The following is a 14,944-nucleotide window of genomic DNA, read 5'->3' as shown; positions in this document are numbered from 1 at the left end:
GCATATCCTTCCAGAGGATTACACCCTCCCTGATATAAATCTAGAGTCTCAGAAAGAATCAATAAAAACACAGAACCCCTCTCATCCTCAGGATATTATAACTACCCCTAGGTTACATCTGTATAGTAGTACTCCGTCAAAAAACTCTGAGTTTTCCACCCCTGAAATGAATTTATTTCTCAGTCCTACTCATATCCATAACAAAGATCTAGGAAATTCTTTTATAAGAGAAGATAATGTAATTTCGAATTCTTTATCTTCTTTAGAACGGCTTATTTAAGTTATTTAAGCTATTGGAAAGAATGGTTAATGGATCAGATAATGTATTAGACACAGTAACATTGATTTTAAAGGCACTGCTGAGTAACAAAATAGGATTAGATGGCGTCTTTGACCAAAAAATAATCACTCCATCAAATAATTTAAGTATGGAAGCAAATGGGGAAATAAAAAATATAAAAGCAACCCCTGAGGCACTTTTACCGTCAGATCCCCTGGTTAAAACTAATACTAATACTGCAGTTACTCGTGAACCATCTGTACATAGGAATGAGAATCCATCTAATGGTAATTGCGTAGCTTTTATTAGCCAGGAGATCGAGACTTTATTGCCTTCAGAGGATAATTCAATTAATGTTTTACCCCCCCATCTTCCCAATTTTCATTCCGCAATCAAATAAAGAAACTCCAATTCCTCCTCCTTCTTTAGAAAAAATGTCATCATTAAGGGAGGAAAAAAAGGAAATAAAAGCATCAAAAAAAACAACGATGCAAAAAAAGAAAACCAAATCGTAGATTTTACAAAAAAAGGCAAAGGAAAATAATTTTTGATTGTGAACAAGAACCCTCGCTGGATATCTCCAATCCAGTGGATCTTTTTTTTTTTTTTTTTAAATTTTTGAAAACCTTTATTGAGATCAGAACACACAGCTATTCAGCCTAACATCCCGGAGGCAAGGCAGCAGGAATAAAGGAGGCCAATAGTGTCCAACACTGGAGACATAATCATCAAAGGTTAAATTTTATGATAGAAAAACAACAACAGGCGCCCGTGGGCGCGAAAGTGGCATTAAGTAAAATGTGACGCTGGGTGTCGGGGATGGGTAGGGAATAAGGCAGGAAAACTATCGAGAAAGGCAGATTGCAGGATGGGAAGGAGGGGGGTGGGGGAGGGTATCAGGAGAAAGAATCACATTGAGGCTCAGTTGGCGTCACAGGTCAGGGAGAAACAGTATCGTGTTGGTCAATTGGTTCAGGTGGTTGGCACACGCCCCCCCTATAGTCGTTCCATGCTCCCCAAATTTTCGTCCAAGTCCGCGGTTTCCCTCTGGCCACATAGACTGTCTTTTCCCGAAACATACACCAGTCCATGTTGGCCTTCCACTGCACCAATAGAGGGGCCTCAGTCGCCCCCCATCGCTGGGCTATGTCCCTCTTCGCCACCATGTTCCCAAGGGTGACCCACCTAGTTTGCGCTACATTATGGTCGGATGGCTCCCAGACATTCAAGAGGCATCGACGGGCCTCCGCCAGGGAAGCCACGCCTGTAACCTCCGCCATCACGCGGTGGACCCTCCTCCAGTAGGAGGCGATCACCGGGCAATCCCAGAGGATATGTAGGAAAGTGGCAGGAGCCCCACAACCCCTGCGGCAAAGACCGTCAGGGGAGAAACCCATGCGCATCAGTCGGGGCCCAGTCACGTACACCCGGTGCAGGACCTTAAATTGTACAAGGCGAAGACGGGAAGAAATGGCAACCTCCTTAGGAGAGGAAACCGCACTTTGCCAATCCTCGTCGTCCAATTCAAGGCCATCCGCCACCCATTGATCTCTCAGGCCAAGGAGGAGGTCTGTGCGTGCATGTATCAACTTCTTGTATGAAAGGGAAATTGCACTGTCTGGCATATGCCCATCCAGGATCCTATCCTCCAGCGGGGAACTTTCAGGAATGGCGCCGTCCGGCGGGGAGGCCGAAAGCAGCGCATGTCTCAGCTGCGCATAGCGGAAGAACTCCGTCGCGCCCAGCTGGTACTCAGCCTGTAACTGGGGGAAGGTCTTAATCAAACCCCTAGAGAGCATGTCCTCAACCCTGCTAATGCCAATGAGGTCCCACTTATCAAAACCCTTGGTGTGCCACAGCCTACCCAGGATGTCGGAGTCAAAGAGGGGAGTGAACCTCGTGAGCCTGCCCTGCCATCCCTGCGCCTTGGTAACCGCTTTCCAAATACGAACTGCCGTACGAGTGGGGCCCGTCAATTTACGGTCGAAGGATTTGGAGTATAAGGCACGGTAGTAATTTCCGCCGCCCATCAGCCATCTATCCATGGCGTACCCAGGGTCCACCACTGGGCCGTAGAACCCATGGTTCAGGGCAGCTAGCTGCGACGACCAATAATACCGGCGCACATCGGGGAGGGCAATGCCCCCGTCATACCAAGGGAGCGTGAGTTTGTGGAGGGCGACACGGGGGCGACCCTCCAAGAGGAGATTGCGAAGAAGGCCTTCGATGTCGCGGAAGTAGCGAGCCGGGACAGGGTCTTGCGTGTTTTGTAGTGCATACAGGAATCTGCGCAGAGCCATCATCTTAAAAAGGGCGACGCGGCCCAGGAGAGAGAGTGGCAGATGGCGCCAGCTATCGACGTCGCGTTGCAGCCGCTGAAGAGGAGGGAGCAGATTGTTGTCATACCGGAGCTTGGCATTACCGGATATGTATATACCCAAGTATTTGAAACCACGCGAAGCAATCTGGATACCGCAGCCCCTAGGGAGGCGCGGGGTATCCCCCTTGAGGACATAGAGAGACGACTTGGCCCAGTTGATGACCAGGCCAGAGTACCGCCCAAAGAGCTTGATGACGTCGCAGGCCACAATAAGGGATCTACCCGGTGAAGACATGTACAGCAGTATGTCATCAGCGTATAAGGAGACCCTGTCCTCAAAGCCAGGAGCCCACTCGATGCCTCTCAAGTCGGGATGCGAACGCAGCTGCGCCGCAAGGGGTTCGAGAGCCAAGGCAAACAACAGGGGGGACAAGGGGCAACCCTGTCTGGTACCACGACGCAGGGGGAATGGCGCCGACAGGCGACCATTGACTGCAACATTGGCCATAGGGTCCGCATACAGGAGTTTCACCCAACTAACGAAGACCGGTCCGAACCCGAGTTTGGCCAGAACCGCCCACAAATAAGGCCATTCTAGCGAATCAAAGGCCATAGTGGCATCCAGGGACGCCAACACGGCTGGGTCTTTAAGAGTGTGGGCCCGGGCCATAACCCCATGAAGGCGGCGCAAGTTCAGGGCAGTGTTACGGTGGGGGATGAATCCAGATTGATCTGGGTGCACGAGATCGCCAATAACTCCAATCAAACGATTAGCCAAGAGTTTGGCAAGGACCTTAGGCTCCACATTAAGGAGGGAAACAGGACGGTAAGAACGACAAACGTCCCGTGGTTTGCCTTCCTTGTGGATGACCACGATGGTAGCTAATCGTTGGTCCAGGGGGAGGGAGCCTCTCTCAAAGGATTCCAGGAACATCTTACGGAGATGTGGGGAGACTGCGTCCGATCGGATTTTATATAGCTCCACTGGTATACCGTTAGGCCCAGAGGCCTTGCCTGAATTAAGTGAACGGATCGCAAGGTCAACCTCGTCCGCGGTGATGTCCCTATCCAGGTCCTCCCTTTCTTCCTCGGAAAGACTGGGCAGGTCGATATCAGAGAGGAAGGACGTTGAGTCCGCCTCCGAGAACTCCGAGGCAGACTCATAGACTCCCCGGAAGTAGTCTGCGAAAGAGTCCACAATGGCGCTGGGATCCGTAAGGATCGTACCGTCGTCTCCAAGAAGCTCCGGCACCACTCGGCTGGCCATCTCTCTTCTGTCGAGCCAAGCCAACAGCTTCCCGGCCTTATCGCCCACATCATAGATGCGGCCTTGCTGTTCCTTGGCGAGAACCAGAGCGGCATTAGTGGCCAGGGCGTGGTACTCCGCTTGTTTCAGCGAGAGATTGTGGAGGGCCAGGGGGTCCGGATCGGAACGCAACTGGGCCTCGAGGCGCAACACCTCCTGCTCAATAGCCAGCATATCCGAATCTCTGTCACGGCGGGTGGCAGCGATGAGCGCCTGGGCCTCGCCACGGAGCACCGTCTTAAAAGCTTCCCACAGTGTAACGGCCGACCCCACCGAGCCCACATTTTCGGAGAAATAGAGATCAATAGATTTGGCCAGAAGGGAGCGGGTCTTGAGATCACGAAAATACCAAGGATTGACCGCTGCCGGGCGCTCCGACAGAGTCACTCCAAAGTCGAAGGAGACCCATAGCGGGGAATGGTCGGATATGCCCCGAGCAAGAAAGCGGGCCTCAGACACGGCAAGTGCGTCCGAAGCCAGCGTAAGAACATAGTCGATACGCGAGAGACTCCCGTGCGCGCCCGACAGGAAAGAAAATTGACGGAGCGTGGGGTGTAAGAGCCGCCACGCGTCCACCAGCCTAGTAGACTCAAGGAAGGACGGCAGCCACATCTGTGGACCACGCAGGTCGCGAGGCGGTTGACGATCGAGGAGACCAGAGCAAACCGAATTAAGATCACCCCCCACAATCAAACGACCAGCCGGCATAGACAAGATGGCACCACCAAGGTCATGGAAAGTACTAGACTGGAGCCCTGGGGGGACGTACACAGACAACAACGTGAGGGAACGCCCTTCCCATCTCCCGGCTACGGCGGCGTACCTCCCCCTATCATCAATCAAAGTGGTCTCTATCTCTAGGGGAAGGGATGCACGCACAAGAATTCCCGCCCCCCTGGAGCCAGAAGAGAACCCCGAATGCGCCACCATTTTATAACCTTTGCGATTCAGGGCTTTACAGGCATTGCCCACCAAGTGCGTCTCCTGAAGAAGTACAACGTCCGGCATATGCCGTTTAACCAGTTGAATAACCACCCCTCTCTTGATACGATCACCCAACCCGTTAACATTCCAACTGAGAATTTTCAACACCCTACCCCTCATCCCTCCACCGCCCGCCCCACCCATCACCCAAAGACACTTGCATCAAAAAAAGTCCTGGATCGTCATTGTCCGAGTGCCACAAAAAAGAAGAAAAGAGAAACACAAAACAAAACAAAACTGTACCCAACCAACCCCCCACCCTGCACCCCTGCATTAGACTAAAAAGCCCTCCCAACCAGCAGTGTGCCTGTCGCCCCATTAACTACTCTACAGAAGACCCAGAGGAGGAAGGAATCCCCGTGGAATCGTCCCGCCACCCACCATAAAAATAAAGGAGAGATTAATCACACCAAAAACAGCAGTCCGGCGGTCATTCGAGGCAGGGGTAGCCCCGGCTCCCAGTTCATTCTTGCCGCTCCGCTCCGCCCGAGGCGCCTCCAACATCTTCCTCACGCTCATCCCGCTCCGGTGTCACAGTGTCCAGCCACTCGCTCACATTCTCCGGATAGTCAAAAAAATAGGCACGGCCCTTGAATTCCACACGGAGCTTCGCAGGAAATTGCATAGAGTATTTGAGACCCATGTCTCTGAGGCGTCTCTTGACTCCCGCGTAGCTCAGCCGTTGGCGTTGCACCAGCCTGGTGAAATCCGGGTAAAAATGCACCTCCGCGTTTTGATATTGTAGCGGCCCGTGCGATCTGGACGCTTGGAGGATCGCATCTCGATCTCTGAAGTTGAGAAGGCGCGCCACTATTGGTCGCGGCGTCGCCCCCGTTTTAGGTGGACCCCCTGGCACACGGTGGGCACGTTCCACCGAAAAGAAATTACTCAGTCCAGAGGGCGCCAGATGTGTCTTAACCAGTTCTTCCACAAAGAGATCTGCTGCGCCATCCTCGGATCCTTCCGGAACCCCCACTATGCGAACGTTCTGCCGCCTGGCTCGCCCCTCAAAGTCCTCCAGCCGCTTTGAGAACAGATCGGCAGTCGATCGCAGGTTCCGGACCTCAGATTGTAGTTCAGAGACATCCGAGGTCAGACTAGTGGTCTTAATGTCAAGCGTTCTCACACGGTCGTTCGTCTTGCCCAAGTCGGTCCTGATTAGGGAAATATCGATGGCCATGGAGTCCACTTTATGGGACAGAGTCTCGTGCTGCTGTTGTACGTCGGCACGGAGGCTGGTAATGGCACCCATAATGTCCACAAGGGTAGGATCCGAGCCATCCGGCGGGCCAGTCACTGGAGTTCCCTTGGAGACAGCTCCCGACGTAGGTGGCGACTTAAGATTCACATACCGCTCCATGCGGTTGTTCTGCGTCTGCGGTTTGCCCCGACCACCTTTATTTGATGCCCTCTCCGGATCGCCTCTGCCCGCCATGTTGGGTCCTCGAGAACAAAGGACCGATGGCCGCAGGTCAGGGTCCACAGCCAGGAGGCAGTCGGAACAGAAAGCAACAATCAGGTCGACGAGGGCAAGGCTAGAGCACGGCGTCTTCACCAGGGAGATGGCAGGCAGGGCCCGTGTAGTCCGGTCGAGCGAAGTGGCGAAGTGACGAAGTCCGGATGGACAACGACACCGTTACGGAGCGGAGTTCAGCTCGACGTAACTTCGCTCAGGAGTCACCGATTTGGGAACCGATTGCAGTCCCCGCCTCAGCAGGCCGTCAGCATTACAGTGCCACCAACGTGGACCAGGATTTCAGGCAGGATAGTTGCGGTGGATCGGACGGTCCACGGAGCTCCGAGCTTACGCGGCCATCTTGGTCGCCCGCGAAGCTCCTCAATCCAGTGGATCTTGACTCAAAACTGTTACATGAGCCTTTGATAATATTAAAATCAACAAACACACAAGAAGATTATCATTCGCATATAAGTCAACAACATCTTGATGAGCAAACTGAAGTGGTGAAAGAAAAAAAATCCAACTTCAATTATAGATTCCAAACCAAAGTCATCTCTTAACCCTTTGGCTATTGTTTTTTCAGATGTTGTTGTAACTGATCATATATCTAAAACAGTACCTAAGATCAGAAACAATGTGGATACTCTTTATCTTGATTTCATACCTATTTTTGATCCAGATCTTATTTTAAATAGATCTGCCCTAGTTAAGTGCTTTCACGAAATAGAAAGCTTAAAATTGATCCAGTCTGCAGAGCTAGATATAATTTCATTAATAAACTCTGAGAACGGAAGGATAACACGGGTAAAATTTTACTCAAAACTGGTAAAAACCATGTCTTACAATGGGCAGAAGAATTCCAAATAAGAGGAATCGATGTTGATCCCTTTATACCGGTTAAAATAGAAAATCATAAATATCAAAAAATGTCATTTCATCAAGGCATAAAATCCGGTCCTCTCGATGGCCTTACGGCAGAGCCTGAAGAGCTAAAAATACGGATATCAAAAAATGACCGACAGGAGATAATTAATAATCTGTTGCCTATTAAACAAACTAGGGTAAGGGATGTTGATCAGGAATGGAGTTGGTTGCCCGCTGTCTTATCAGATAAATCGGGTTTTGCAGCCAGAATGAATTCAGAGTTTTAACGATAACTTAAAAATAATATCGTGGAACATTGCTGGATTAAACCAGAGTTCAGAAAAGTTGTTATTTTTGCAGTCTCTTGATGCAGATATTATCTGTTTGCAGGAAACGTGGTTGACAGGGAACTTTCCGGTTGTACAAGATTATTATGTTTTGGAGAGTAGTGCTATTCCCTCTATGAGAGGCCGAGCAAAGGGAGGGTTAGCCTGTCTTTTGTCCAACAAGGTTAAGTGGAATTATACTCACTACCTGGATCCAAATAAATTATTTCAGGCAATAACCATAATAAACTCCGCCATGGATGCCTCTCAGAAATCATTTGTAATAATAAATGCTTTTTTGCCCCCAGAAGCAAAGTATAATTCCAGTATTAAGATGATTAGTTCTTTTATATTAAATTTACAGGAATCCCCTTCCCCCCCCCACATTTTACTACTAGGAGATCTAAATGGTAAAATATCTAATTATGCCCTTGAGATATTTAGGAATAATATAAGAGAGGAAGCATTTATGATACCTAAAGCTATCTTCCCGGAGAGCATTAAAATAAATAAAAGAGGGAAACTAATATTAGAGAGTTTATCCGAAGTAGACTGCATTATAATTAATGGAAGGTTCCCTTCGGATATTCCCGCCCATTTCACTCACAAACTAGGAAATGGTGGTTCTATTCTCGACTATATGATAGTTGATAGTACCTTCTTTTGTTCCTTAGATGATTTTTCTGTTCTAGTTACTGATCTTAGTGATCATAATGTTTTACTTTTAACACTAAATATAACATCATCTCAAAGGGATTCCTCGAAAATTGGTAGTGATTTATTGAACATTAATAATAAAGGGAAATGTTATTGGAATTTAGGGTCCATTAGAAGTTTGTCTAATATATTAGAACACACAGCTGAGAATTTAAGTTTATGGGAAGGTAGAGAGCTACTTTATTTTGCGTCTCTTTTACAAACTTTAAAAGCTAAAGTTCGAAAGCCACAATCAAGAAAGCCAATTCCTAAAATCCCTCCTGACGTTCGTTACCTAAATAAAGAAATAAATAAATTAGTCAGGGCCCAATATCTTTCCTTTATTCCTGAACGTAGGCAGAGAATTTCTCTTCTGAGAAGAAGAAGAAATAGGTTAAAGGTTAGATTAAAACGGGAGAATGAGGATGCTCTCTGTATTAAACTTTATGAGGCATCTAAGAATGGGCAGGTAAAGTCCTTCTGGTCATTAATTGGAGAAGGATGTGGGGTGCGATCCAGACCCTCTCCGATATCCATTAATGAGCAGATATGGGTTGATTTTATACAACAACTATATAATAGCAATGGTGAAAAGTTCTGTTCTGATAAACTGCAGGAGGATTCAATTCCATATGACCCTCCATCTGAATTAGAAATAGTTGCAGCAATCAAAGCTTTACGCTCATCTGGCGCATTAGGCCCAGATGAAATCCCAATTTCCGTGCTAAAATCCTACAGCACGTTATAGGGAAAAATGTTATACCCAGTCTTTAAAATTTGCTTTATTAATGGCACTGTTCCACATTCTTGGAAGGGGAGTTTACTAATCCCGCTCTACAAAAAGGGGGCTAGAGACTTACCTCAAAACTATAGACAAATAGCCCTCTTAGATGCCATAGGCAAAGTTTTTTCCAAATGTTTATTGAATAGTTTAAATGACTGGGTAACGAAATCTGCAATACTCCTGTTGGAACAGACTGGATTTAGGAAACAGCATGGTACTTTGGATAATCTTACTGCTCTTCAAATCCTGGTGGAAAAATATGTTACAGTTCGTAGAGGGGGTGTATTTGGGGCTTTCATCGACTTCTCTACGGCTTTTGATAAAGTGGATAGGCCCCTGCTGTGGAGTAAGTTAATCAAATTAGAGATACCATCTAATTTATTAACATTAGTTATCGCACTACATACAGATACTTGGTGCAGAGTTTTAATGGGTGGCGAGCGAGGACTGTCTAGGGTTATACCCACAGATAATGGTCTGAAACAGGGCTGTCTATTTGCCCCCCTGTTGTTTTCCCTATATATCGCCGACCTCCCCAAAGCTATCCTATCAACCAGTAATGGTATTGCTCCACTTTTGGGGAGAGCTCCAATAGCGTGCTTAATGTACGCAGATGATATTTTAATCTTGGACCTCACCCCAAAAGGTTTGAATAACCGCTTACAAGCCCTGTCCTTCTACGCTAAGGCTCACTTTTTAAAAATAAATATCTCAAAGAGTAAAATAATGTGCTTTCAGAGAAAGAGAAATTCCAAATATGAAAATTACTATTGGTCCATTGGGGGTGAAAGATTAGAAGTAGTGAAATCTTATCCCTTCCTTGGTAAGATTGTCATGAACAATCTTAGTGAAAAAGCCCACACGGAGAATAACAGCAGAAAAGCCCTCGTTCAAGGGAAGAGTCCTATTTCCCTCTACAAAGCGACTGGCAGAAGGCATTTTTCCATATTGCTCGAGGTTTTCCGAGCAAAAATCCCTGCATCCCTAATCTACGGATTAGAAATAGTGGACATGGCATGCTGGAATTTTTGGGATTCTACTGAAGGAAAAATATTACGCAATTTAGCCTCTGTCAATACCGCAAATTCTACGTCCTCTTTAAGACGAGAATTTGGATTGCGTAGCTCTCGGGCTCAGGCATCTGTCAGTGTGGTGCGTTCGGTTTATAACATTGCAAGAGGAATGCCTGGCACATTGAGATATCTAATAAAAAGTGAGCTGTTGGGTTCCTTTAACGCTCATTCCTCCATTGTGAGGAATTTCCGACAGGCTGTTACGCTACTACAGCTAGACGAACAAAGTCTTTTTACATTATCTGACACCCAACTGAAGTTATCTTTAAAATCTGCTTCTTGGGAGCTGAGCTTTAGAGTTGATAGTGGGAAAAGTAAAGCGGTGAGTGGAATGTTCCCTATTGGTAAATTTTGTAAAATAAAAACTCCCCAACCATACATATGCTGGAATCTTCCTCATGGAATTAGGCGATTTATGCTGCTGTTAAGGTATAATTTGCTCCCGTTAAATTGCCTTCTGTCCAAATGGTATGGTAGTTCAGATATCTGTAATCATTGCAATCTTAATACCCAGGATATGTACCATGTTGTTTTCGTTTGTCCGGCCCTTATGGCATTTAGACGTAAATGGCTAAGACCTATGTGCCTCCAACTGGGTATTCGTACTGCTTATGATTTCATTGAAGCAATGCTTAATCCCCCTGATGAAATGTTTTGTTTTAAATTATTTTATTTCTTCAAATGCTTTTTAACATTATATTGATTACTTAATACTATGTATATTTCCTTTGTATTTTTTATGGAAATTTGTTGTATGACTTCATGAATTCTTATGTGGATCTCTTTTGAGTTCCGTTATCATAATAAAATAAATTTGAATTTAAATTTGGGTTGCCCGCAGTTGTCAATCCTATCAGTATAATTAATTTGGCGTGTGAAATAACTGCATACAAATTTCCAATAAACCTAGCATGAATGTCTAAGGTTGGAAGAATGATTTAAACCCAAATAATGCAGCAGCACATGTACAGAATGAGGATAAATACAATTCTAGAAATAAGCTGAAAAAGACAAAGGTTACAGACACAAAGTAAGTCATTGTGTCCGGACTCAAATGTGGACTACAATTAAATACCATACCACACCATGGTACACTATTTTCATAAAAAATATCATACAGAGCTAATCATCACAGTGATATTTACCTTTATGACACTTCACCGTCACTTCTGGGCACTGAATCTTCACATTATAACACCTGTAATAACACAAACATCATCTTTTTATTAAAGAGCAATGACAGCTACAGGAACAAAGAATAAACATCACATAAGACCTGCATTTGAAATGAGATTCAGTATTAAGAGCAGCCCCTGCGGACTAGAGCTCAGAGTGAGTTACTGTTCATACACAACAGTCAAAGCTCCAACGATATCCAAAAGCACCTTTAACATCTTATGACAGGGTGTGGGTGTTCTAAGGCAGATAGCTCAGTGAGCTGAGTGCACTTCATTTGATGCCACGGAGTGCCACAGCGTGGGTCTTCTAGGAGCGGTGGTTAGCTCAGTGAAATTAGAATCTACTAATAGATTACATCTGCTCCTGGTGGAGTCTCGAGTATATTCTTAGTAAATACTTTCTTAATTAGAGTCCACATATATTCCTGCCCGCTCCCACAAAACAACACTGCCACACTCAATCCCTGCCAGTGTAAACCTTGTCACTATTCCTCTACGACCTCAGAATGATTAGCACAAACTACTGTTTCCAAAAGGCGTATGGTTTAAACTGCCTAATTGGCCTGTGTGTAGCTTTGACATATCTATCTGTGATACTATGCACATTTTACGTATTTACCCATAAATTTATTAGACCTCATTTAATCACATACAATTTTAATTAGATTAGACCTCTAGCTACATCAGTTATTGACACCCACACTGTGTTTCTTTGCATCCCATTTCCTCATGGGTGTTTTTTCAGTATATAATTAGGTAGGGCTATTGTTTTTATGCTGAATGTATTAATTATCTTCTATTATGTAGGTACTTTGTGATGAAATGTTGCTATTTTATGTTATTATTATCGTTATTTTATGCTGTAAATTTCACATTTTATGTGCTATATACTTTCATGATTTTACTTAAAATAGAATAAATAGAATAAAGTTCAAATGATGATGATGATGATTAGCACACAACCTCTGTTACTGCAATCTCTAATATCACTGCAATCTCCAATATCACTGCACTGGAACTGTAGAGCATTAAGCCCTCTATAAATATAGCGTATAGATTAATATATGTTATGTTATAGGCTCACTGCTGGCATCTGTCTGACCTGTAAGACACAACTGTTAATTCCAGCAAGGCACACTTATCCTTTCATCTTTCTGGGGTTGTTACACTGCACACAATTAAAGTGGGTAATTTGTATTTTATTATCATCAATGATGAATGCTCAAAAGCTGCAGTACTTTGGGAGATCTCTACCCACATACCCTCACTACAGAAGCAGACAGGCACACAATCCTTGCCAATGTAATCGCAATTATCACTACTACAAACAGCTCGTACCATAAAAGATGAACCTCCTATCCTGACTCGCCTAAAGTGGAATACCAACATCAGTCGAGCCTCACTTGAGGGAAGCATCCTAGTGGTAAACAGTCAAAATATCGAGTAAAAAATATCGAATGGACATAATATCGAGTTTAAAATATAGAATGGACAAAATATCGAATGGACAGAATATAGACATCAAAAATATCGTTTTTGAGGTAAGTAATGTAATATCGAATTTTAAAAATATAGATAGTTAAAATATCGAAGTATATAATATAGGTTATTAAAATTATCGAATGTTTAATACTATCGAATTTTTTATAGTGTTTTTTTGTTATTATATGTGTAAAAAGTGTGTATTTATGTTATAATTTATTTTAATTAATGAATTTTGGTTTTTCAATTTTTGCGTAATTTAATTCTGTAGCGGGTTGTGGGTTTATAGGGGAATAGGGTGGGAAGTAGTTTAATTATAATTAATTAAATATGTAAATGTATTTATTGGTATTCATTTTTAATTCATTGTTAATTCATTTATATTTTGTAATTATTACATTTTAATTGGGAATTAATTTGAATTAATTGATTAATTGCTAATTATGTTAATTTTACTAATTTATTTTCTGTAGCGGGTTGTGGGTTTATAGGGGAATTTGGTGGGAAGTAATTTATTTATAATTAATTAAATATGTAAAATTATTTATTGGTATTCATTTTTAATTAATTGTTAATTAATTTATATTTGGTAATTAATTAAATTTTAATTGGCAAATAATTTTAATTAATTGATTAATTGCTAATTATGTTAATTTTACTAATTTATTTTCTGTAGCGGGTTGTGGGTTTATAGGGGAATTGGATCGGAAGTAATTTATTTATAATTAATTAAATATGTAAAATTATTTATTGTTATTTAGAATTAATTGTTAATTATTTTTTTATGGGTAATTAATTACATTTAATTGCCAAATAATTTTATTTAATTGATTAATTGCTAATTATGTTAATTTTACTAATTTATTTACTGTAGTGGGTTGTGGGTTTATAGGGGAATAGGGTGGAAAGTAATTTATTTATTGTTAATTAAATAATTCAATTTATTTAATTGTATTTAATTTGAATTAATTTTTAATTGATTTTTAATTGTTAATTAATTAATTAGTTAATTTCTAATTAATTTGTATTCATATGTAATTGTAATAATTACATTTAATTTGTAATTTAATTGATTAATTATTATATTATATTAAATTGGTAAATACTTTTACTTAATTATTTATAGATATTAATTTAATTTTTATTAAATAATATATGAAGTATTTACTTTCGCTACTGTTGCACTCTCTGGTATAGTAGGAATAGTAATTTTTACCCCTACGCTATCAGACACTTTCCCTACTGTTGCACCCACTGGAGTGGGAATAGTAATTTTTACCCCTACGCTATCCAACGCTTTCCCTACTGTTGCACTCTTTGGAGTGAGAATAGTAATTTTAACCCCTACGCCAGTGTTTCCCAAACTGTGGTCCGCGGACCCCCAGAGGTCCCTGACACATTCCCAGGGGGTCCGCAGTCATCAGTTTTAAAAGCACTGCAAAGTATCTTGTTTAATTAGCAGTTTTCAAAGAACAATAAAAGTGTCGAGATAACGCCAGTGATTAATGTCCCTGCTGGAGAGAGGAGAGTTTTTTCTGGTGGCAGCTTTGACTTATCCAATGTAGCACGGAGGGTTAATATGCCTACTGCAAGGAAGTGTACCATGAATTTTAAGAACCATTATTTTATATGCATACGTCAGTGCGTTACTGCTTTTCTCACAGGGATTCTTTTGTTACTCTGCAGTTCATAAGTGACAGTCGTAATCTAGCAAATAGACCTATAAACTGTCGTCAAAGAGCTGCTTGCAAACTGTAAGGTACAAGTTAGTAAATTATGTTTTTTCCCAGTCTTTCATTATCCTGATGCTGCTAAAAAGGTTTATTTGGGTGGAAATACATTTTTATTGTTAAAGTCATTGCTAACCACTGAGTTATTTTCTGAATCCTGGGTTTGTGCTTCTCCAGAACAAGCACTCTTTAAAAATGCCGACCAGTATGAATGACGTCAATTCTACACCTCATAGTCCCCTTTGCCTTATGTACCATTTTCTATACACTGATTTACATGTATGATTCACTGTCTCTATATGTGTGTGATGTAAAGTGCTCTGACATCACTACAATGGTATGAGAGATGCTATAGAAAAGGAAATACACGTGACAGAGCAGGGCTATGGAGAGATGAGAAGCACTGTTGGAGGGTGATAGTGGGGGAATCATTGAAGAACCCCAAGAAAGATTGTCGTATTC

The 14,944-nt window shown here is 43.0% G+C and overlaps 1 protein-coding gene across 2 annotated transcripts in view; it reads right to left on the bottom strand.

Annotated features, from left to right (window-relative positions):
• The window catches only part of LOC147659154 (E3 ubiquitin-protein ligase TRIM39-like), a 376,357-nt gene that overhangs the window by 60,046 nt on the left and 301,367 nt on the right, over positions 1-14,944 (bottom strand). For both annotated transcript variants that reach the window (XM_086951936.1, XM_086951935.1), the window contains one exon: positions 11,238-11,290. In XM_086951936.1, the coding sequence (XP_086808062.1) occupies positions 11,238-11,290 (53 nt within the window). The remainder of the gene's footprint in view (positions 1-11,237; positions 11,291-14,944) is intronic.

This window comes from Lissotriton vulgaris, unplaced genomic scaffold, assembly GCF_964263255.1.
Source record: "Lissotriton vulgaris unplaced genomic scaffold, aLisVul1.2 SCAFFOLD_980, whole genome shotgun sequence".
NCBI classification, from domain to species: domain Eukaryota; kingdom Metazoa; phylum Chordata; class Amphibia; order Caudata; family Salamandridae; genus Lissotriton; species Lissotriton vulgaris.
The sequence above is the reverse complement of the archived record's forward strand: the minus strand, read 5'-3'. Positions and strand labels throughout refer to the sequence as shown.